Below are 25,986 nucleotides of genomic sequence, written 5' to 3'. Positions count from 1 at the left end.
TGATGTCTACCCCCTGGTGGTTGAGGTTGGTCCAGGCTTCCTGGTGGGAGGGACTGCTATCTGCCCACTGGTGAAGAGTGCTGGATCTTGTCCCTTTGAGGGGCAGGACCATGTCAAGGGGTGTGTTTAAAGGTGGCTGTGCGTTTAGGGAGATTTTAGGTAGCCTTTCTGCTGATGAGTGAAGCCAGATCTTGGTGCTAAAATGGCAGTGTCCTTGCCCCAGAGTGAGCCATAACCAACCCCCGCCTTCCCAGGGGGCCCTCCAAGACTCACAGGTAGTTCTGGTCCAGGATCCTATGGAGTCACTGCTTTGTCCTGGGTCCCAGTGCATGTGAAATCTTATGTGTGCTCTCCAAGAGTGGAATCTCTGTTTTCCCCAGTTCTGTGGTGCTCCTGTACTGGAGCTCTGCTGGCTTTCAAAGCCAAATGCTCTGGGGGCTCCTCCTCCTGATGCCAGACCCCCAGACTGGGGAACCTTACATGGGGCTCATAACTCTCACTCCTGTGAGAGAACTTCTGTGATATAATTATTTTCCTGTTTGTAGGTCACCCATCTGGCAGGTAAGGGATTTGATTATATCATAAAAGCACCCTTTTCCTATCTCATTGTGGCTTCTTTGTCTTTGGATGTAGAATATTTTTTTTTTGTAGGTTTCAGTCTTTTTTGTCAATGGTTGTTCAGTAGCTAGGTGTGACTTTGGTGTTTTTCTGAGAGGGGGTGAGCGTCAAGTGCTTCTACTCCACCATCTTGTCTCCTCTCCTTGCATTTTTGATTCTCAATGGAACAGTTTTGCAAAGTTTCTGATAAAAAGACTATTGTGTATTATTAAATTTTAAAACTACTCATTAAAATTACCAAAAAGTACCAACATAAGAAACTATTCTACCTGTTCAACCACTTAAGTTAAAAATCAATGACAACTGTATTCAGTTCATCTACAGTGAGCCAGATCAGCAACAATGCCAGCTAGAATATACTGTTGGGCTGCTGTACTTGATAGAATCTCTCTAAACAAAATCAGATGGGTAACAAATGAAGAAATTGAATTAGTAATTCCACAAAGAAAACCCCAGGCCCAGATTGCTTCAATGATGAATTCTACCAAACAGTTAAAGAAGAAATATAAACACAAAACTATCCACAAAATACTAGCAACCTGAATCTAGCAACTCATAAAAATGATTAGATCATGATCAAGTGGAATTTATCCCAGGAATACAAAATGATGTAATACATAAAATTAATAGAATAAAGGACAAAATCCATGTGATTATCTTCATAGATCTAGATTAAGCACTGGAGAAAATACAATTCTCATTCATGATGAAAATTCAAAACAAAACAAAATAAAACAAAAAAAACCACCTAGGAATAAAAGGGAACTTCTTCAACCTAATAAAGAGCACCTTGAAAAACCAACAGCTAACATCACAATAAATAGAGAGACATATAATGCTTTCTTCCTAAGATTAGGAACAAGATAAGGATGTCTCCTCTTACTACTTTTATTTACCACTGTACTATATGTTACAGCCAGGGAAATTAGACAAAAATAATAAATAAAAGGCAACTAGATTGGAAGAGGAAGAGTAAAACCATCTTTATTTGCACACAACCCTGCAAATCTCCTATATGGATAAAACCCTAAGGAATCCACTAAAAGACTGCTAGAAATAATAAATCAGTTCAGCAAATTTGCAGGAAACAAGATTGTGACAGGTAGAATTCTAGCCCCCATGATTTTCAACTCCTGGAGTTACAGCTGTGAATATGTTACATTATGTTGGAAAAGGGACACTGCAGATATAATTAAAGTTACTAATCATCTGGCTTTAAAATAGTGAGATTATGGAGTTCCCGTTGTGGCTCAGTGGTTAACAAATCCGACTAGGAACCATGAGGTTGCGGGTTTGATCCCTGGCCTTGCTCAGTGGGTTAAGGATCCGGCATTGCCATGAGCTGTGGTGTAGGCTGCAGATGCAGCTTGGATCCCGCATTGCTGTGGCTCTGGCGTAGGCCGGCAGCTATAGCTCCTATTAGACCCCTAGCCTGGGAACCTCCACATGCTGCAGGAGCGGCCCCAGAAAAGGCAAAAAGACAAAAAAATAAATAAATAAATATAAAATAGAAATAGTGAGATTATTCTAAATTATTTTGGCACACCCACTGCAATCCAATAAGCCTTTGAAACAGAATTTTTTCCTGGCTGATGGAAGAATAGTTGGGGGGTTTGAAACAAAAGAAGGACTCGAACCATCACTGATGGCTTTAAGATGGAAAGATCACATAGAAAGTATAAGGAGGAAATGATTGCTGCTGAAACTTGAGCTTGGGAAAATGAACTTCGGAGCAAATTCTTGCCCAGAATCTCCAGAAAGGGAGGCAGCCCTGCTAGCACCTTGATTTTGGCCTTAAGAGATCCTAATAAAAGAACCCAACTGAGCCGCACTGTGCCTAGACTTCTGAATGTGAAATAATAAAAAAAATGTTGTTTTAAGGCATTAAATTTGTGGAAATTTTTTACACTAGACAGAAAAGTAATTCAAAGTTCAACATATAAGGGAGTTCCCATCGTGACGCAGCAGAAACAAATCCAACTAGGGACCATGAGGTTTCAGGTTTGATCCCTGGCCTTGCTCAGTGGGTTAAGGATCTGGAGTTGCTGTAAGCTGTGGCGTAGTTCGCAGATGCATGTGGCTTGGATCTGGTGTTGCTGTGGCTCTGGTGTAGGCTGGCAGCTTGCAGCTGATTTGACCCTTAGCCTGGGAACCTCCATATGCTGCGAGTGCGGCCCTAAAAGGACAAAAGACAAAAAAAAAAAAAAAAAAAAAGTTCAACATATAAAAATCAATTTTATTTACTAGTAATGAATGGTCTGAAATGAAAGTAAAAGATCGATTCCATTCACAAAAGATTTAAGAGTAAAATATTAGCATAAATTTAAAAAAGAAGTATATAAGAAGTGTAAACTGAAAACTAAAAAAACCTGCTAAAATAAATTAAACAAGAGGTAAATAAATGGAAAATATCCCATATTCATGAATTAGAAGACTCATGTAATAGCATTTACAACATATGGTGCTAGGAAAATTGGATATCCGAAAGAAAAATGGTAAATTTGGACTTGTATATCACACAATGCATAAAAAATTAACTCAAAATGGATCAAAGACCTAATCATAAGTGAAACTTTAATAATTTTTTGGCTGTGCCTGTGGCATGCAGAAGTTCCTGGGCCAGATATTGAACCCATGTCACATCAGTGACAATGCTGGATCCTTAGCCAGTAGGCCACCAGGGATTCCACGTAAAAGTTTAAAACAACTAGAAGAACACAAAGGAGTATAGATAGGAGTACATCTTTGTGATCCTGAGTTAGGCAAAGACCTCTTAAACATGATGCAAAAGATACAAGCAAGAAAATTCTAAGTGATGAATTTGACTTAATCAAATTAAAAGTTTTTGTGTGTCAAAGATACAATCAAGGTAGTAACAGCCCACCCATAATGGGCATAAGAGGACCTTAGAAAAATCTCTTCCCTGGAGAGATAACTATTGTGCTGATCAGTATTAGCAAGTACAATCATTCAAATGTTCCAGTGATTGATCAAAGAGTCTACAGCAGATTGAGAAACATTTACTCTTTAAAGTCTATGGATATAAACTTGGTATTGGAGCTAGATACTACACCTATATCCATAGCTCTGCCTTATGGAAGAACTGTTTAGCAAGCTTGGGAGCTGAGTAGTTCCCATATCTCCTAGATACCTGTATGGGAACAGCTATTCTGGGTAGTTTTGGCAGATGGTGAAAATAGGCAGATCCTATTTGCACAGCTCTCTGTTGCAGAAGCCCTATATCAAGTGGATGGTGGTAGCAGGGCAGCACCCATTTCCCTACCTATGACTTCTGCAAAATAGGTAGACCTCCTTTCTGGCACACTTCTGTGTTGTGGGAGAGCTGTTATAGATGGTTTGACAATTGAGTGGCAGTTTCCATCTTCCCAGCTTCCTAGGGCAGACAAATTCTGGGTAGATTCAACAGATGGGGAATGTTAGCAGACCCCACCCTCTCTGCCTTTAGTTTAAAAAAAATCCACAACTAACATCATACTAAATGTGAAAGATTGAAAGCTTTTCCTTTAAGACAGAAAAAGGACAATGATCCCCATGCTTGCCACTTCTATTCAAGATATTGTTGGAAATTCTAGACAGAGCGATTAAGCAAAAAAAGAAATAAAAGGCATCCCAATCAAAAAGGAAGAAGCGATATTATCTCTCTTTGCAGATGACATTATCTTATGTGTAGAAAACTTCAAAGAATCAACAAAAAATCTGTTAGAGCTAACAAATTCAAGAACATTTCAGAATATGAAATCAACATGCAAAAATTCAGTTGCATTTCTATATAATAATAGTAAACAATCCAAAAAAATAAGAAAACAATTACATTTACAATGGTATCAAAAACAATAAAATACTTAATAAATTTAAGCAGGGGAACAAAAGACTTATACACATAAAACTACAAAATGTCACTAAAAGAAATTAAAGACCTAAATAAATGCAAAGAATCCTGTGTGCATAAATAGAAGATTTAATATTGCTAAGATGACACTACTATCCAAAATGATCTGAAGAGTCAATGCAATCTTTATCAGAATCCCAGTGATTTTTTTTCTATAGAAATAGAAAAATCCATCTTAAAATTCATATGGAATCCCAAGAGACCCCTATTGAAAAAAATCTTGAAAATGAGAAAGAAATATGGAGAACTCACACCTCCTGATTTCAAAACTTACTACAAAGCAACAGTAACCAAAAAAGAATATGGTACTGGCATAAATAAAGTCATATAGACAAATGGAACAGAATAGAGAGTGCAGAAATAAACCCTCAAATATATATGGTCAATAGATTTTTTTTTTTAACTATTTCTTGGGCCGCTCCTGCAGCATATGGAGGTTCCCAGGCTAGGGGTCCATTCGGAGCTGTAGCCACCGGCCTACACCAGAGCTGCAGCAACGTGGGATCTGAGCCGCATCTGCAACCTACACCACAGCTCACGGCAACGCCAGATCATTAACCCACTGAGCAAGGGCAGGGATCGAACCCGCAACCTCATGGTTCCTAGTCGGATTCGTGTAACCACTGAGCAAGGGCAGGGACCAAACCCGCAACCTCATGGTTTCTAGTCGGATTCGTTAACCACTGCGCCACGACGGGAACTCCTAGATTTTTGACAAGAGTGCCAACCAATCAACGGGGGAAAAGGACTTTTCAATAAATGCTTCAAGGAAAACTGGATATCCATGTGCAAAAGAATTAAGTTGGATCCTAAATTTACACCATATGCAAAAAATTAACTCAAAATGGATCAAAGAACTAAATATAGGGAACAACAACTATAAAAGTCTTAGAAGAAAACATAGGAGACAACCTTTATAACACTGGATTTTGCAATTATTTCTTAGGACACTGAAAAAAACAGGCAAAAAGGGGAAAGAGTTTAATTGAACTTCATCAAAATGAACAACTTTTATGCATCAAATGACACTGTCAAGAGAGTGAGAAGAAGACAGTCTATAGGATGGGAGAACATATTTGCAAATCACCCATCTGATAAGGAATTAATAACCAGGATATTTAAAAATGCCAATTCAACAACAAATAAACAACCTAGTTGAAAAATGAGCAAAATATATAATATACAGATGGCCAATAAGCAAATGTAAAAATGCTCAACATCACTAGTCATTAGCGAAATACAAATCAAAACCACAATGAGATACCACTTTATACTCATTAGGGTGGCTAATGAAATGGAGAATAATGAGTGTTGCTGAGGATCTGGAAAAATTGGAAACCTTGTGCATAATTTACCAGATCAGAAATGCAGGAGAGAAAAACTCTCTGGGAACCAGTACTAGGAGAGCAGTACCTGAACTTTAATTGATAAATTGTTGGAAGCTCAGTGGGGACAAGTTCAAAATTCCAAAGGGGCCCAGTCTTGGCAGAGACTCCTATGCTTTTATGACTTTTGTTACCAGGAGCCCTATTGAGTTCTCAAAGTGACTGCAGAAAAATCCCCTTATCCTTTCAGCAGGAGAAAGGAAGAACAGCCACTTTTAAATATGCTCAGAATATTCTGTTCTTCTTAACAAAGACTGCTCTCAAGAGCCTTAACCTACTGGGACATTAACAGAACCTAACCAACCTTAGGGAAATATCCAACTCTGGCACCCTCTAGCTTTCCTGTCCTACCTAAAGGGGAAAGAAGACAAAACAAAGTTGAGAAGCACTTGTGTAGGGAGCCCAGGAGCACAGACATACTAAAAAATTTAAACCTAATCATAATATAGAACGCTTCCAGTCCCTCGACACCTTACCACTACATCAATAAGGCTTCTATATTATAATACAAGGAATACAACTGAAAGAACTGTGCATCTCAGATGATATCTAAGAAGTCTTAGGGAAATCCAAAGAAAATAGGCCAGACAAAAAAAAAAGGACACCATGGAATGTTTAGCCTTCAACTTCCAACTGCTATAGCAAACAGTAAATACAACCAAACAAAAATAAAACCTCACTTTAAAGGCCTATTTACTTCAGTTTCTTTCACTTAGTACATTATGTGTAGTTTTCAAACAAAAATTAGAAGTCATACTAAAAGACAAAATAGTTTGAAAATACAGAGCAAGCATCAGAACCAGACTCAGAAATGGCAGAGATGCTGAAATGATCAGACTGGGAATATAAATCAACTAAGATAAATATACTACATGCTCTAATAAAAAAAAGTATATAACATGAAAAAACAGATGAATAACGTTAGCAGAGAAATGGAAGCTGTAAGAAAAAAAATCAAAAGGAAATGGTAGAAAGCCAAAATATCATAGTAGAAATGGAGAATGCCTTTGATGGGCTCATTGACAACTGGACATGGCTGAGGAAAGCATCAATGAAGACTGAAGATATATCAGTAGAAACTTCCAAAACTAAAAGAAAAAAAAAAAAGAATATCCAAGAACTATGGAACAATTACAAAAAGGGCAATAAACCCATAATAGAAATAACAGATGGTTAAGATAGAAAGGAGCAGAGAAAATAATGACAATAGAAGCAATATAATTATAAAGCAATAATGACAATAGAATTTCTCCAAATTAAACTCATATGTTGAAAAAGCTCAGAGAATACAATGCTGCCTAAATACACCCAAAGCTACACCTAGTAATTGCATATTCAAACTGCAGAAAATCAAGTAAAAACCTTTAAAGAAGCCAGAGGGGAACAATACCTTACATATTAAGCAGCAAGCATAAGAATTACATCAGATATCATTTTAGAAACTATAAAACCCAAGAAAAGAGTGGAATGAAATATTTAAAGTCTTAAAGGAAAAGTACTACCAACCTGGAATATTGTCTCTATTCAGAAAAATTGTCCTTCAAAGAAAAAGACTTCCTCAGAAAAAAAAATTGAGGGAATTGTCACTGTACACCTGCCTTGCAAGAAATGTTAAAATAAGTTCTTTAGAGATAAGGAAAATGCTACAGTTAAGAAATTTGGATCTACATAAAGAAATAGTGTTAGAGAAGGAATAAATGAAGGTAAAATAAAATCTTTTATTTCTTCTATTCTTAATTGATCTAACAGGTAACAGTTTGTTAATAATGTTTTCAATGATTATAGCTTATGGATAAGTAAAATGAATGGCTACAATGTTATAAGAGATGGGAGGGAAGGATTGGGAATAAGATAATTGTTTCATCTGGGAAGTGGTATTGTGTTATATGAAAGTGGACCTGGATTGGTTGAATATGTATATATATTGCAAACTCACTTTAGTGGGAAACCACTAAAAAAGATTAAAAAGTAGGATTATTGATATACAGAGGGAGGATAAAAAATGGCATCATACAAAAATAATTAAAATCAGAGAAGGCAGAAAAAGACTAAAAGACAAAAGTAGGAACAAAGAACAAGAGTAACGGGAATTCCTGTCATGGCTCAATGGAAACGCATCTGACTAGCATCCATGAGGATGGAGGTTCAATCCCTGGTTCATTCAGTGGGTTAACGATCTAGCATTGCTATGAGCTGTGGTGTAGGTCGCAGATTTGGCTCAGATCCTGTGGTGCTGTGGTTGTGGTGCAGGCTAGTGGCTCTAGCTCCGATTCACCCCTAGCCTAGGAACCTCCATATGCTGTGGGTGGGGCCCTAAAAAGACAAAAAAAAAAAAAAAAGAACAAGAGTAGTAAATAGAAAACAGTAACGAACATGGTAAATATTAATCCAATTATGTCAATAACCACTTTAAATATCAAAAGTTTAAATACATCAATTAAAAGGCAGAGATTGTCACAGTGGATCAAAAAATAATACTCAACTATGTACTGTCTACAAGAAACCCACTTTAAATATAGACATATAGAGATTAAAAGTAAAAGGATGGAGAAAGATATACCATAGTAACATTAATCAAAGAGAGCTGGAGTTACTTTAGTAATTCTAGACAAAGCAAATGTCAGAATAAGGAAGATTATCAGACATAAAGACAAAGGGTCATTTTTCCAAGACATAACAATTCTTAACATGTATATGCCTAACAAAAGAGCATCAAACTATGTGGGGCAAAACTGACAGAGCTGTAAGGGAAAATAGAGGAGTCAATTATTTATAGTTGAAGACTTCAACAAGTGTTTATCAGAAATGGACAGACCAAGCAGGCAGAAGGTAGGTAAGGACATAGCTGAACTTAACAGCACCACTGATCTACTGGATATAACTGACCTCTATAGACTACTTCATCTAATAACAGCCAGTGACAGATTATTTTCAAGCTGATATGGAACATACACTAAGACAGACTACATTCTGGGTCATAAAACGCATCTTAACTAATTTCAAAGAACAGAAATCATACAATGTATGTTCTCAGAACTTAACGGAATTACACAAGAAATCAACAACAGAAAGATAGGTGGAAAAATCCCAAAACACTTGGAGATTAAGCAGCATGCTTCTAAACACAGAGATCAAGAAGAAATCTCAAGAGAAATTTATAAATATTTTGAACTACATATAAATGAAAAACAAAACATCAAGATTTGTGGGATGCAGTAAAAGCAGTAGCACTGATATCCAGACAAAATTTTTCTTAAAAAAGACACATGCACCTGCATGTTCCTCACAGCTCTATTCACAACAGACATGGAAACAACCCAAATATCTATCGACAGATGATTGGACTAGGAAGATGTGGTGTATATATACACAATAGAATACTACTCGGCCATAAAAAAGAACGACATAATACCATTTGCAGTGACATGGATGGAACTAGAGACTCTCATACTGAGTGAAGTAAGTCATAAAGAGAAAGACAAATACCATATGATATCACATATCTAGAATCTAATACATGGCACAAACAAACCTTTCCACAGAAAAGAAAATTATGGACTTGGAGAATAGACTTGTGGTTGCCTAGGGGAAGGGGAGGGAGTTGGATGAATTGGGAGCTTGGGGTTAATGGATGTAAACTATTGCTTTTGGAATGGATTAGTCATGAGCTCCTGCTGTGTAGCATTGAGAACTATGTCTAGTCACCTATGATACAGCATGATAATGGGAGAAAAAAGAATGTATACATGTATGTTTAATTGGGTCACCATGATGTACAGTAGAAAAAAAATTGCATTGGAGAAATAACAATTAAAAAAAAGCAGTAACACTGAATGTATGGAGTAGAAAAGAAGAAATACCTTAAGTCAATCATATGTGCTTGCACCTTAGGGGCAAAAAGAACAAATTAAATCTAAAGTAAGAAAAAAAGAATAAAAATTAGGAGATGGGATTAAGATGGTGTAATAGAAGGACTGGAGCTCAACTTCTCTCCTAAAAACAAAATTTACAACCAAATACTGAGCAATCTTCAACCAAATGGACTGGAAATTTTCAAAAAGATATCCTACTCCAGAAGACAAAGAGGAGGCCACATCAAGAGGTAGGAGGGGTGATTATGCAATATAAGCAACCCCATACCACTCGGGTGGGAAGCCCCACAGACTGGAAAGTAACCGTTTCACAGAGACTCACCTAAAGGAGTGAGAGTTCTGAGCCTCACATCAAACTCCCACGTGTGGGGATCTGGCACTGGGAGAAAGAGCCCCCAGAGCATCTGGCATTGAAGGCCAGTGGGGCTTGTGCACAGGAGCTCCACGGGACTGGGGGAAATGGAGACCCCATTCTTCAAAGGTGCACACAGACTTTCACGTGCACTGGGCCCCAGGGCAAATCAGTCTCCATAGGAATCTGGGTCAAACCTGACTGCAGTTCTTGGAGGACCTCCTGCAAAACAGGGGGTGAATGTGGCTTGTTGTGGGGGAAGGACATTGGAAGCAAAGCTCTTTGGAATATTCATCAGCATGGTGGCCATTTTGGGAAAATCTGGCCCCACCTGTCAGTCAGCACTGAGAAGCCCCAGGCCAAACAACAATCCAGGTGGGATCACAGCCCTGCCCATCAGTAAACAAGCTACCTAAAGACCCCCCAGGTACACCTCTAATCTCATCCAGAGACAAAGCCCCACCCACCAGAGGGATAGGAATCAGCTCCACCTACCAGTGGGCAGGCATCAGCCCCTCCCAGCAGGAAGCCTATAGCAAGCCCCCATACCAACTTCAGCCACAAGGGGGGCAGACACCAGGAGTAAGAGAGGCTACAACTCTATTACCTGTAAAAAGGTCACCACACCAAAAACCTATAAAAATGAAAAGACAGAGGACTATAACTCAGATGAGGGAGAAAGGAAAAACCCCAGAAAAACAGCTACATGATCAGGAGATTCTCAGCCTCCAGGAAAAAGACTTTAGACCGTTGGTGCTGAAGATGATTGGAAATAAACTGGAGGCAAAGATGGATAATTTACAGGAAACACTGAGCAAAGAGATACAAGATATAAAACTTAAACAAGAAGAGATGCAAAATACAATAACTGAAATGAAAAATTCATTAGAAGCAGCCAACCAGCAGAATACAGGAGGCAGAAGAATGAATAAGTGAGGTGGAGGACAGATTAGTGGAAATTACGGATGTGGAATAGAAACGAGAAAAAAGATTGAAAACAAATGAAGAGAGTCTCAGAGAACTCTGGGACAACGTTAAATGCACCAACATCCGTATTATGGGGTGCCAGAAGGAGAAGAGAGAGAGAAGGGGACAGAAAAAATACTCAAAGAGATAATAGCCGAAAACTTCTCTAACATGGGAAAGGAACCACTCACTCAAGTCCAGGAAGTGCAACAAATACCATATAAAATAAACCCAAAGAGGTGCACCCTGACACACATATTAATCAAACTGACCAAAATTAAAGACAAAGAGATAATATTGAAAGCAGCTAGGGAAAAGAAACAAATAACATACAAGGGAACCCCAATGAGGTTACTGGCAGATTTTTCGGCAGAAACTCTGCAGGCCAGAAAGGAGTGGCATGATATACTTAGTGTGATGAAAGGAAAAAACCTCCAACCAAGATTACTCTACCCAGCAAGGCTCTCATTCAGATTTGAAGGAGAAATCAAAAGCTTCACAGAGAAGCAAAAGTATGAGAATTCACTACACTAAAACACCTTTACAACAAATACTTAAGGAATTTTTCTAGACAGAAAAGAAAAGGCCGCAACCAGAAACAAAAAACCACAAAAGACAAGGGTCACCAGTAAAGGTATATGTACAGTAAAGATATGAAATTAACCATGCACAGTTATGCCACCAAAATCAGAAATTGTGAGAAGAGTAGGGTACAAATGCAGGACACTGGAGATGCACTTGCCATTAAGAGACCAACAACTTAAAACAATATTGTGTGTGTATATATATATACACACACATACATATTCTTATATTAAAACTTCAGAATAATTGCAAACCAAAAATCTAACTGATACACAAACAATAAGAAAAGTCAACTCAAATACAACACTAAAGATAGTCATCAAACCACAAGAGGAGAGAACAAGAGAAGAAGGGAAGAAAAAGAGCAAGAAAAACAAATCCAAAGCAATTAATAAAATGGCAATAAGAACATACATATCAATAATTACCTTAAATGTCAATGGACTAAATGCCCCAACCAAAAGATATAGACTGACTGAATGGTTACAAAAACAAGACTCATATATACACTGTCTTCAAGAGACCCACTTCACTTCTAGGGACACAAACAAATTGAAAATGATAAGTTGGAAGAAAATATTTCAAGCAAACGGGGATCAAAAGAAAGCTGGAGTAGCAATACTCATATCAGACAAAATAGACTTTAAAATGAAGATTTTAAGGGACAAGGAAGGACACTACATAATGATCAAAGGATCAATCCAAGAAGAAGATATAACAATATTAAATATGTGTGCACCCAACATAGGTTCACCACAATACATAAGGCAACTGCTAACAACCTGAAAAAGACAAATCGACAATTACACAATATTAGTGGGGGACCCAAACACCCCACGTACAGCAACAGACAGATCATCCAGACAGAAAATCAATAAGGAAACACAGGCCCTGAATGAAGCATTAGACCAAATTAACTTAATAGATATTTATAGGACATCCCATCTAAAAGCAACAGAATACACATTCTTCTCAAGTGCACATGGAACATTCTCTAAGATTGATCACATCCTGGGCTACAAATCCAACCTCAGTAACTTTAAGAAAATTGAAATCATATCAAGCATCTTTTCTGACCACAACGCTATATGACTGGAAATCAACGAAAAAAAACCTGCAAAAAACACAAACACGTGGAGACAAAACACCACGCTACTAAACAACCAATGGATCACTGAAGAAATCAGAGGAAATTAAAAAATACCTAGAAGCAAATGACAACAAAGATGTGACACTCCAAAACCTACGGGATGCAGCAAAAGCCATTCTAAGAGGAAAGTTTATAGCAACACAAGCCCACCTCAGGAAACAAGAAAAAGCTCAAATAAACAAGCTAACTTTATATCTAAAGCAGCTCGAGAGAGAAGAACAGACAAGACCTAAAGTTAGTAGAAGGAAAGAAATCATAAAGATCAGAGCAGAAATCAATGAAATAGAAATGAAGAAAACCATAGAAAAGTTCAATGAAACAAAAAGCTGTTTCCTTGAAAAGATCAACAAAATTGATAAACTCTTAGCCAGACTTATCAAGAAAAAGAGAAAGGACTCAAATCAATAAAATTAGAAATGAAAAAGGAGAAGTAACAACAGACATCACAGCAATACAAAGGATCCTAAGAGACTACTATATGCAACTATCTGCCAATAAAACGGAAAACCTAGAAGAAATGGACAAATTCTTAAAAAAGTACAATCTTCCAAGAGTAAACCAAGATGAAATAGAAAAGATGAATGGACCAATCATAGTACTAAAATTGAAACTGTGATTTAAAAACTTCCAACAAACAAAAGTCCAGGACCAGATGGCTTTACAGGTGAATTCTGTCAAACATTTAGAGAAGACCTAACACCTATCCTTCTGAAACTATTTCAAAAAATTGCAGAGGAAGGGATACTCCCAAACTCATTCATTCTATGAGGCCACCATCATCCTCATACCAAAACCAGACAAAGATACTACAGAAAAAGAAAAACTACAGGCCAATTTCACTGATGAACATAGATGCAAAAATCCTCAACAAAATATTAGCAAACCGCATCCAACAATACATTAAAAGGACTGTACATCATGATCAAGTGGGATTTATCCCAGGGATGCAAGGGTTCTTCGATATCTGCAAATCCATCAGTGTTATACACATTAACAAGCTGAAGAATAAAAAGCATATGATCCTCTCAATAGATGCAGAAAAAGCCTTTGACAAAATCCAACACTCATTTCTGATCAAAACCCTTCAGAAAGTGGGCATAGAGGGAACCTACCTCAACATTATAAAGGCCATATATGACAAACCCACAGCTAACGACATTCTCAATGGTGAAAAGCTGAAAGAATTCCCGCTGAGATCAGGAAGAAGACAAGGATTTCCGCTCTCACCACTACTATTCAACATAGTTTTGGAAGTCCTAGCCATGGCAATCAGAGAAGTAAAGGAAATAAAAGGAATCCAAATTGGAAAGGAAGAAGTAAAACTATCACTATTTGCAGATGACATGATAATATACCTAGAGAATCCTAAAGACTGCCAGAAAACTGTTAGAGCTCATCCATGAATTTGGCGAAGTTGCAGGATACAAAATTAATACACAGAAATCAATGGCATTTCTATATACTAACAATGAAAGATCAGAAAGAGAAATTAGGGAAGCAATCCCGTTTACCATCACATCCAAAAGAATAAAATACCTAGGAGTAAATCTACCTAGAGAGACAAAAGACCTGTACTCTGAAAACTCTAAGACACTGATGAAAGAAATCAAAGATGACACAGATAGATGGAAAAATCAGTAAAAAAAACTCTAAGACACTGATGAAGAAATCAAAGATGACACAAATAGATGGAAAAATCAATAAAACTCCTGAATCAATAAGCAATTATAGGGAGTTTCCTTCATGGCTCAGTGGTTAACAAACTCAACTAGGCTCCATGAGGATACCGATTTGATCCCTGGCCTCGCTCAGTGCGTTAAGGATCTGGTAGTGCCACGAGCCATGGTATAGTTTGCAGACATGGCTCAGATACTGTGTTGCTGGGCTGTGGCATAGAGTGGCAGCTGTAGCTCCGATTTGACCACTAGGCTAGGAACTTCCATAGGCTGCAGGTGCAGCCCTAAAAAGCAAAAAAAAAAAAAAAAAAAAAAAAAAAAAAGTCGATTATAGAAGGATTGCAGGATACAACATAAGGTTAATATAACAAAGTATATTGGTAATATGATGGATACATGTCATCATACACTTGTCAAAACTCAAAGAATGTACAAGAAGAGTGAACTAATATAAACTATGGACTTCAGTTAATAATGTGTCCATACTGGCTCATCTTTTTTTTTTGGCTTTTTAGGGTCACACCTGTGGCATATTGAAACCCCCAGGCTAGGGGGTGAATTGGAGCTGTAGCTGCTAGTGTATACCACAGCCACAGCAACATGGAATCTGAGCCATGTCTGCAACCTACACCACAGTTCATGGCAATCCCAGATCCTTTACCCAGTAAGTGAGGCCAGGGATCAAAACCCACATCCTCATGGATCCTAGTCCATTCATTACTGCTGAGCCACGATGGGAACTCTGGTTTATCTATTTTAACAACTGTACTTCAATAGAGCAAGACATTAATAATAGGGAAAATTGGGAGTTGAGTGAGAAGGTATTAGGAACTCCTGATTTTTTCTCAGTTTTTTTTCTGTAAACCTAAAATTGTCCAAATATAGCTTATTAATTAAAACCTTACATAGAAAAAGTAAAGATGAAATGAAGATATTCTTAGATAAAAACTGAGAGAATCCACTGCCTACAGACCTACCATATAAGATATACTATGGAAGTTCTTCAGGCTGAAACCAAGACACAGATATTAATTTGAGTCCATACATGGAAAAAGGAAAACTCTAAGAACCTCAATGAATTCTACATAGGCTAAATTCAAAGAAACCCATACTTTGGAAGTCAAAAACAAAAAGAAAAATCTTGAAAGTAGCAATAGAGAAGCAACTCATTATGTACTGAGATCCTCAATAAGATTAACAGCCAATTTTACATCAGAAATCATGAGGACCAGAAGCAGTGGGATGACATATTCAAAGTGCTGAAAGAAAAAACTTATCATCCAAGAATTCTATCCTTGGTAAAACTATCTTTTTTAAAAAAGGAGAAATTAAGACATTACCAGATAAGCACTTACAGAGTTTACTGCTATTAGAATTGCCTGTAAGAAATGCTAAGGAGTCCTTCAAGCTGAAATGAAAGAACACTGGACAGTAACTCAAGCTATATGATGAAATAAAGAACATTAATAAAAGTAACTGCATAACTAAATATAAAAGCCAATATTGCTGTGTTTTTGTCTTGGAACTTCTATTTTCTTTCTATATAATTTAAAAGGCAAATGTATAAAAAGTTAAGTATAAATCTACGTTAATGGACACATAATACATAAGATGTAATTTGTGATTATAATATGGGGAGGTATGTAGACAAACACAAGCAGAATTTATATACTAAATTAAATTGGTATTAATTTCAAACTAGTGTGTTACAAGTTTAAGATATTAATTGTAATTCCCCAGGTTAACACCTAAGAAAATAACTAAAAATATATTAAAAAAGGAAATGAAAAGGCATGTGGTATACTACGAAAGTGAATTAAATATAGAATAATGAAGTAATGCAGTAAAAAAGGTATAATATATGGAAAACAAAAGACAAAATGGCAGAAATCCTTCCTTATCTGTTATTGACTGAATTATGTTCCCCCTAAATTTATATATTCAAGTGTCACAACCACTAGCACTTGAGAATGTGATTATATTTGGATGGTTTTTACAGTGGTAATAAGCTAATCCAATATGACTGGTGTCCTTATACGAAGAGATTAGGACACAAACATTGAAGGCCAGGTGACAAACCAGGGAGAAAACGGCCATCTACAAGCCAAGGAGAGAAGCCTCAGAAAAAAAAAATCATCTCTCTCAATACCTTGACCTCAGACTAATAGCTTCCAGAACTGTGAGAAAATACCTTTCTGCTGTCTAAACTACCAAGTCTGTGGTACTTTGTTAAGGCAGCCCTGGAAAACTAATACATTATTAGTAATAATCACTTTACATACAAGCAGATTAAACCCTCAATAGGAAGAGATATGAAGAATGGATTTACAAATATGATCCAGGAGTCTAACCGAGACTCAGTTTAGATTCAAAGACGACAAATAGGTTGAAAGAGAGAGGCTAAAAAAAGATTTTCCAGGTAAATAGTAACAACAACAAAAAAAGAGCTGGGGAAGTAAAAGAGCTATGGTAGATATAATAACAGATAAAATAGATTTTTTTAAAAAATAGATTTTAAGTAAAAAAAAGTTACAAGAGAAAATGATGGACAGTATACGTCTTAATAATCTCCGGCTACTATGACAAAAGACCATATTCTAGGTGGCTTAAACAATAGTTCTGTAGTATAGAAAGCCTTAGATTAAAGTGCCAGCATGGTTGATTGGATTCTGGTGGGAGCCCTCTTCTTGGCTTATAGACAGCTTCCTTGCCGTATCTTCACATGGTAGAGAGATAGAGAGCAAACTCTCTGGCCTTTTCTTATAAGGGCACAATTCCACCATGGGGACCCCACCCTCATGACTTCATCTAAATCTAGTTATTTCCCAAAGGCCAAAATACTATCAGATTAGGGGGGAGGGCTTTTGAGGGAACACAAACATTAATTCCATGAAATATATCTTTATAAAAACATAAATCTCTCTGGAAGAAATAACAATTATAAACATACACATCACTAACAACCGACCTGCAAAGTACGTGAAGTAAAAATTGACAAAAGTAAAGGGGGGAAACAGTTCCACAATAATAGAGATTTTACTATCACACTTGTAATAATGGAGAGGACTATGCAGATCAATAAAGAAATGTAGGACTTGAACAACACTGTCAACCAATTAAATTAACAGACATACACAGAACCCTCCATTCCACAATAATATAACACAAATTTCTTCTCAAATGTACATGGAGTATTCTCCAGAATAGGCCATATGTTATGCCACCAAACAAGCCTCAATAAATTTACAAAGATTAAAGCCATACAAAGTATCTTTTCTAATAACAATAGAAAGAAACCAGAAGTCCTAAGGAAAACATTATGTTTGTGTTGCAAGACTGAGATAATAGTTCCTTCTCTGGGAACACCCCTCTCAATTTAACAAATATTATAATAAAAAAAGGTAAAGGTTAAAAGCAATTTCAAATTCAAGGATGGTGGCATGACTAGGCTTGAAAATTGTAATATCACAGTTGTTTCAGTGGTAAATATAAGAATGGGTAAATGAAAACCTTCATTTCATACATCATGCAGCCACAGGATCCTGCCATAGTCAAGAGAGACTAGGAGCAGCTCAGGGCATTCTGGTCTGTATTTTTTTTCTTTCAACTAATTTGCTAGAAAAAATGTCCATGAAGAGTACTGGCAAACAAAACAAAAAAACAGTTCACAAGGCAGACTGTTTATACAGAAGTTCTTGGAAATATTTTTTTTTTTTTTTTGTCTTTTGTCTTTTTGTTGTTGTTGTTGTTGCTATTTCTTGGGCCGCTCCCACGGCATATGGAGGTTCCCAGGCTAGGGGTCGAATCGGAGCTGTAGCCACCGGCCTACGCCAGAGCCACAGCAACGCAGGATCCGAGCCGCGTCTGCAACCTACACCACAGCTCACGGCAACGCCAGATCGTTAACCCACTGAGCAAGGGCAGGGACCGAACCCGCAACCTCATGGTTCCTAGTCGGATTCGTTAACCACTGCGCCACGACGGAAATTCCGGAAATATTTTATAATCATTCATTTATATAGCAAACTTGTGACACAGGGCAGAGTAAATATTATTTGCATTTTATTTTGTGGATAAACACAGATATGACTTCCATGAAGCCAGATACACCATTAGAAATGCCTAGAGGAGGATGGCAAAATATAGGCCAAATCTAGCCTGCTATTTTCCTAAGTAAAGTTTTATTGGAACATAGCAACGCTCATTCATTTACATATGATTATTATTTTGGGGGGCAACACTCATGACATGTGGAAGGCCAAGGATTGAACCCGCACCACAGCAGCAACCCAAGCCACTGCAGAGACAATGTCAGATACTTAACCCACTGTGTTACAAGGGAATACCTCACATATTATTTCTTGCTGCTTTTACAGTAAAACAGCAGAGTTGAGTAGATGGAACAGAGACCTTTGGCCCACAAAGTCTAAAATATTTACGATTTGGCCCTTTAAGAAAAAGTTCACCAACCCCTGCTAGAAAATTATAACTTGGTAGGATGTCTTCATACTATTTAGTTTCATGTTTCTTGTCTCAGGAATAGGAAATCTGACCTAAGAAACATGATGTAGTCAAGACAATACAGTGTTACAAAAGACAAAAACAAACCAAAACAAAAATTATCTTTTTGGTTGTGCCATTTATTTTGTGACACTGGCAAAAATTCACCTCTCTGAAAATGTTTTTTTTTTACCTGTAAAATAAGGAATTTGGGTGATATGGAAGCTAATTACATTTCCAATTAAACTATTGTAATCTATACGGCTTAGTTTACAGATTACAAAGCAGTAGTGAAGACATAAAAATACGGTGGTATTTTATTTTTTATTTCTCCATGTGGACCCAAAAAAAAAAAGGCAGTACAACACTTTAAATCTCTTCATCATCACAGCCACCTTAAAAGTAACATTATCTAGATTTTATAGGTGATGAAATTGAAGCTCCAGAAAGGAGAGGAAACCAGCATGTGCTTAGTGTTTCACTGACTAGTGTGTCAACAACCTAGTATGTACAAAAATCAAGGGCCATGACTATAAACATTACAAAGTATAAGGCAGGTAATTGTAAATGCTGGGTAGTTCTACGGGGAACCAGAGACTATGTGTTCTATTTTAAAGGAAGCAGCTACCACTCAGCGAGGGCCAATTGCTGAAATACAGGCATGTGGGTCCAATATTGCCAGATCTTTAGATTTTTACAAGAGACACTGGTTAGTTCAAATTTTAACTATTCTAATTTTTCAATGCTGGCAACTGATTTAAATCTTTAAAAAACAGAGTGGGCTAGATTTAGCCCATAGGACAATAGTTTGCGAATCTGTACTAAATAAACTTTTATTTTATTTTATTTTATTTTTTTGCCATTTCTTGGGCCACTCCTGCAGCATATGGAGGTTCCCAGGCTAGGGGTCCAATCGGAGCTGTTGCCACCGGCCTACGCCACAGCCACAGCAACGCGGGGATCCGAGTCACGTCTGCAACCTACACCACAGCTCACAGCAACGCTGGATCTTTAACCCACTGAGCAAGGCCAGGGATCGAACCCGAAACCTCATGGTTCCTAGTCGGATTCGTTAACCACTGAGCCACGACGGGAACTCCTAAATAAACTTTTAAAAATTGACAGATCAGTGAGCTAAGAATGCACTGATACATCAATTCAAAATGAATTCTTAATTAAGCAAAGTAATGGAGGATAGGGAGAAACCACAGCATTAGTATTAATTTCATGGCAAAATCACTTGGTTGAAAAAACTGCTTCTATTTCAGGCCCTGTGGCAAAGGTAATAAATTAATAAATACGAAAGATGTAAACAGGTCATCAGAAAAAAAGATCTAGGATAACATTAAAACCAAAATGTCTGTTCTTAAGTAATTGAAATTGGCTATATCTGATGAAAACTCCCATAGTTAATTCACATTGAGGCTTTAAAAATAATGGAAATAGGTAGGAATTATTGATTCGTAGCTTTTCAAAGCCAGATAGGACACTGCCAATGTATTTATCCTATAGAAAACCATCTCAGAATACTGTATACGCTTTGCCAAACAATAAACTAAGCTCTATTTAAAATAAATCTTTGACCTACTGGTAGTGACCACGGGAATTAATAAAATATCTAATTTTCCCATTCAAAAAGTCATGGGGGAGTTCCCATTGTGGCTCAGTGGAAACGAACCCAACTAATATTCATGAGGATGCAAGTTGGATCCCTGGCCCCCGCTTAGTGGGTTAAGGATCCGCTTAGTGGGTTAAGGATCCGGCATTGCTGTGAGCTGTGGTGTACGTTGCAGATGTGGCTCGGATCCTGCATTGCTGTGGTTGTGGTGTAGGCCAGCAACTGTAGCTCTAATTAGACCCCTAGACTGGAAACTTGCATATGCTGCAGGTGTGGCCCTAAAAAGCAAAAAGTCAGAGGGGTGGAAGCATTTTTAAAATTATTTTTTGAAGTGGATTAACTGCTTTTTAAAGGAGGGCAGGAGGAAGATGGAGAAAATATAGTGAGTACTTGGGAATATTTTTTGGTTTATAAGAGACAACTACCCTTCTAATTATACTCCTACAAGGTACTGTGATTTTTGAATACAGTTCAGTAGGCTACTTATTATTTAGAAGTGTAAATGAAATCATCAATGTAGTACAGGGAAAGAACTATAGGTAAAATGAATTAATTGCCTCATTGGCTTCAATTTAAAAGTTTAAAGATATATTCCCATGGGGGGAAAAACATTCTAAAGATCAAAATAAAATTTTAAAGAAGATGAGATTAAGACTGTAGTCTCAAATCTATGACATAACCAGTAATGTCATGTCAGAAACTTTTAACATGTGGAAAACCAAACAGGATTTCCCCCACCAACTTTGCAGGTTACTCTTACTTCTATCTTCAGGTCAGAAGAAGCTCTCCCATATACCTGTGGTTTGGAAAAACTTTAAATCATAGCTTCAGGTTTTGTGAAAAGAATTAAGTAGCCCAGTTACATTTATATTTGCTTAAGTACTCCACTTACTTTGCACTTATTTGAAATAATGATGGGAACCTATATTAAGTGATAAAGTGTTGATAAAGGTTGGACAAAGGACTTCACCTTCCTGGCCCTGAGTTCCTTTCTCTGTAGAATGAGGACAGTATTGTTATGAGAATTAAATAAATCATGTAAAGCACTTGGCACACAGCAAGTGCTCAATAAATGTTTAACTCATTATTATTACACAATAAAATAGTTACTCACTCTTTTGTTGAGACAAATAACAGGCCACAGGCTGCAACCCAGGGTGCAACAGCAGCAGAGACAACCACACAGCAGCCATTTCACATTGACTGGGAGAGCCTTTTTCAAACATGCATTCACGCGGCCAATGCTGGTCTTAAATTCTTCCGGGGCCACCTACAACGAGGGTGCAATCTTTAACAGTTTGTGGGGGCAGCTTTCTACTATCTATCTCTAACCTAAAGATAATGTTTGTCTTATTACAAATACTTTAAGGACTTACACATTTCTAAATATATTTCCTCCTTATCTTCCCCTATAAATATGTATTACATACTCCTTCTCAGATGCCATTAGAAAGCAAAACGATATAATTTCATGTTTACAGAATTTATACTGATGTTAGAAAACAATCTTCTGAAATTACCAACAGTACAATGGCAACAATAAAATCAGTGGTAAAGGATAACTGTCAAGCAGTTTTCTTACCAAATATTCTCCTCATTAAGGCAACATTATAGTTTCCACTCACTCTGAATAAAGGTTAAGACTAGAAGCATAATATAACAATAAAACCCCTAAATCCCACTGGAGAAAACAGAATTAAAATTAGGGTTTGGCAATACTCCCAGATTACGTTTAAAATGGCAGGATTACTTTAAAATGGCAATTCTCAAACCTTATCTCCTTGGCAAATTTGCAACATAACAATTTTAACACTTGCCATTGTTTCTAGGGAAAAGTTAGGCTAACAAAAGACAGAAGAGTGATTACATTTTAAAAAACGGTCTTAATATTTAGCATAAAATGGACTCCTGACTAGTAAATTTTGGAAGTTGAAGAGATACTTATATATACAAATTAAATATTTTTAATGACTACCTCCACTCCTGGAAGTGGCGGCTCATGCCTCTCAGTAAACAATGACAGAGTCGGTTCAAAGACAAGAGCATGACAGACATAATTAGATTTATACCAAAAATTCTGCTTGAAGGTTATATAATTCAAAGGTATACTAAAAATAGTTTGCTTTCAGTAAAATCACATTTCTGCATCACAGAAATGATTCTCTTTCATTCATTTAGAAAGATGTAACACTAAAATATATGTGGAAAAAATTTCACCATCTGGCTTGTGCAAGAAAAAATTATGAAATTGTTAGGAAAAATAAGCTGCCATACAATAAAAACTCTATTAGCATGTTTGGAGTCAAAAGTACAGAACTTTATAACTTTAAAAAAAAAAACTACTAGAAGAATATATTACATTTTTGTCTTTTAATAGACGTCTCCGGATCAATATCACAATACATACCTATTAGACGTTAGAAAGATACATGACCACAGAATTCAATATCATCATGATTAAAACATTAAGTAATTATATTAGCTTTATTAGGATTGTTCATGCCACCCAATAATGTCAATCGCTCAATCTATAAATTTGATTTTCTTCCTAATACATTAACAAGTTGTGAAATTGCAAGGCTCAAAATTCTATTTACAGGAGGAAAGTAATTTCATTCTCCAATCTGACCTACCGACACTCACTGAGTAAAAAGTATTCCAATTAAATGACTAAATTTCTAGAGTATATATGAAAATAAAGTCAGAGAACCATGCCTTATAACTGAAAGTCGAACACACCAACAGGCTAAGCACATTAGGACAATAAATCAAGATCTAGATTCTAGTTTCTTATTAGTTCTAAAAAAATCTTAGGTATATTCATTTAACTTTTGTGGGTTTTAGTTCCCAATCTGTAAAATGAGAAAAATAAATTTCCTATTACATACCTCACAGGGAATGGAAATTATATCTTAGAAAGAACCCTCAGACTAAACTGCTTTGAGAAAGGAAGTCAGTGAATCACATCTCCGACTAGATTTGAAGAAAAGCAAAGCTCTCTTTAGGATAGAGTTTCACCTGAATGCAAAAGGTTTGGATCAGGTACTCCACAGCTTTGCTACACATTCTATTATAAACAAAAAGGATAATCAGCCACATTTTTTTTTTTTTTTTGGTCTTTTGTCTTTTTGTTGTTGTTGTTGTTGCTATTTCTTGGGCCGCTCCCGCGGCATATGGAGGTTCCCAGGCTAGGGGTTGAATCAGAGCTGTAGCCACCGGCCTATGCCAGAGCCACAGCAACGCGGGATCCGAGCCGCGTCTGCAACCTACACCACAGCTCACGGCAACGCCGGATCGTTAACCCACTGAGCAAGGGGCAGGGACCGAACCCGCAACCTCATGGTTCCTAGTCGGATTCGTTAACCACTGCGCCACGACGGGAACTCCTCAGCCACATTTTGAATGCAAATTTAATGCTTTTCAGTTTTTTAAAGAAAAGTTGTTCTTTTTAAAATCAAGGTACCAAGGGAGTTCCTGTTGTGGCATAGTGGAAACGAATCCGACTAGAATTCCTGAGGATGCTGGCCTCCCTCAGTGGGCAGGGGGAATTGTCCTGGTGTAGGTTGCAGACGTGGCTCGAATCCCAAGTTGCTGTGGCTGTGGTACAGGTCGGCAGCTGTAGCTCCAATTTGACCCCTAGCCTGGGAATTTTCATATGCCGTGGGCGTGGCCCTAAAAAGCAAATAATAATAATAATAATAACGATAATCATAATAAAAGTAAAATAAAAACAAGGTACCAAGTCAATTTTTGGTACCAATTTTTACTATCTTAAAATTCACCTAACAGTGATGTTCAACTTTTTTTTCCTAGTGAACCACCAAGCAACCAAATGGAAGTTAAAATAAGGAACATATATTTATATATTTAGCTCTAATCTGTAACATAACATTATCAATTTTCTTTAAATTATGCATCCAGAAACATTAACACATTTTAAAAATATGGAAAATTTTGATATAAACTCATAAAATTATTAAATCTCTCCATTTTTAAATTTAAGTTTTGTAATTAGAATTAAAATTTGTATTTGAAAAATAAGATTTTTATTTAGAGCTTTTATTTAAAAGTATGTAAGCAGAGATGAAAAAAAAAAGAGTGAGGCTAAAGCCAAAAATGAATAATACAAAAAGTTAAACTTGATTTTTGTTTGAAACACTGTGAATGAAATAAATTATATGACAAGGAATAAAATTTTTTTTTCTTCTTTTTCTTTTTAGGCCGCCCTGCGGCATATGGAGCTCCCGGGCTAGGGATCAAGCTGACCAAACTGAGGCTGTGGCAACACCAGATCCTTAACCCACTGTGCCAGGTGGGGGATTGAACCCAAGAACAAGAAACTCAGTGCTCCCAAGATGCTGCTGATCTCCTTATGCCACAGCGGGAGCCCCAAAGTATACAAAATTTGTTTTAAGATTTGTCTTTTATGATACAAGCTTCTGGAAATGAATTAACAAAAACATTTCTAAAATGTGGCAATTTTCCTTCTTCCCCACCAGTACTTTTGTTGCTGGAATTTGGTCTCTGTCTGGTGGCGCCAAACTGAAATGCAGAGACATAGTTTTGAGTAAAGGAGAAGAAAATAGCTTTATTGCTTTGTCAGGCAAAGGAGGGTCGCAGCAGACTAATGCCCTAAAGACTGTGCCCCTCATTAGAAAAAATTTCGAGGAGTTTTATAGTGAAAAGGAGAAAAACAGGTTTTCAGATAGGAATCAGGTTTGGGGCAAACATGCATTCTTCTTTCTTTGGGGGAATCTTAGTCATCAAAGCTGGAGTCATGAGATCTCGGTATGATCATGATGGTGGTCTTCTGGGTTATTGCCTAGAATAACAGTACTTGGAAAAAGGGTACATTGATCAGAGATTAGAACAAACTAGGAAAATTCCTGAAAAACACCATGTGCTAATAATCTTTAACCCACAGGCAACTGTGCTCAGGGTTCCTAATCTTTAGCATACAGGTGTTTGTGTTTAGGGTGCAATTAAGCCAGGAAGGACAAGGAAGGACTCTAAGCTATTCAGTTTTAAAGTATTCATTTCTAAAAGAAGCATAAGGAATATAACTTTTCTCTTAGGTATATAAGATGCCTATATAATATATTATGTGTCTTCCTTGAGAGGGCACCAGGATCCTGCCTGAAGGCTGTACTATTGCTTCTTCAGTCTTCTCTTGTCTTTGCATACACTTCCTTCCCTGATCAGCAACTGTCTGAACCTGTCCCTAGGAACTCAGGGAAGGTCATGGTGGCTGAAAGAGGCCCATTTCCTAAGAACAAGAAATGGGGGACACAGAAAGGCTTTTGCACCCAGGAGCCCCACAGTGCCATGCTCGGTTTCACGTTCCACTTTTAATA

The 25,986-nt window shown here is 37.1% G+C and overlaps 1 protein-coding gene across 1 annotated transcript in view; it reads right to left on the bottom strand.

The window, feature by feature from the left end:
• CHIC1 (cysteine rich hydrophobic domain 1) overlaps nucleotides 1-25,986 on the bottom strand; it is a 53,683-nt gene that overhangs the window by 11,437 nt on the left and 16,260 nt on the right. Inside the window, exon 3 of the mRNA XM_003135187.5 lies at nucleotides 21,747-21,902. Within this exon, the coding sequence (XP_003135235.2) occupies nucleotides 21,747-21,902 (156 nt within the window). The remainder of the gene's footprint in view (nucleotides 1-21,746; nucleotides 21,903-25,986) is intronic.

The sequence above is a fragment of the Sus scrofa genome, chromosome X (assembly GCF_000003025.6).
Source record: "Sus scrofa isolate TJ Tabasco breed Duroc chromosome X, Sscrofa11.1, whole genome shotgun sequence".
Lineage (NCBI taxonomy): Eukaryota > Metazoa > Chordata > Mammalia > Artiodactyla > Suidae > Sus > Sus scrofa.
This window is presented reverse-complemented; position numbering and strand designations above follow the sequence as displayed.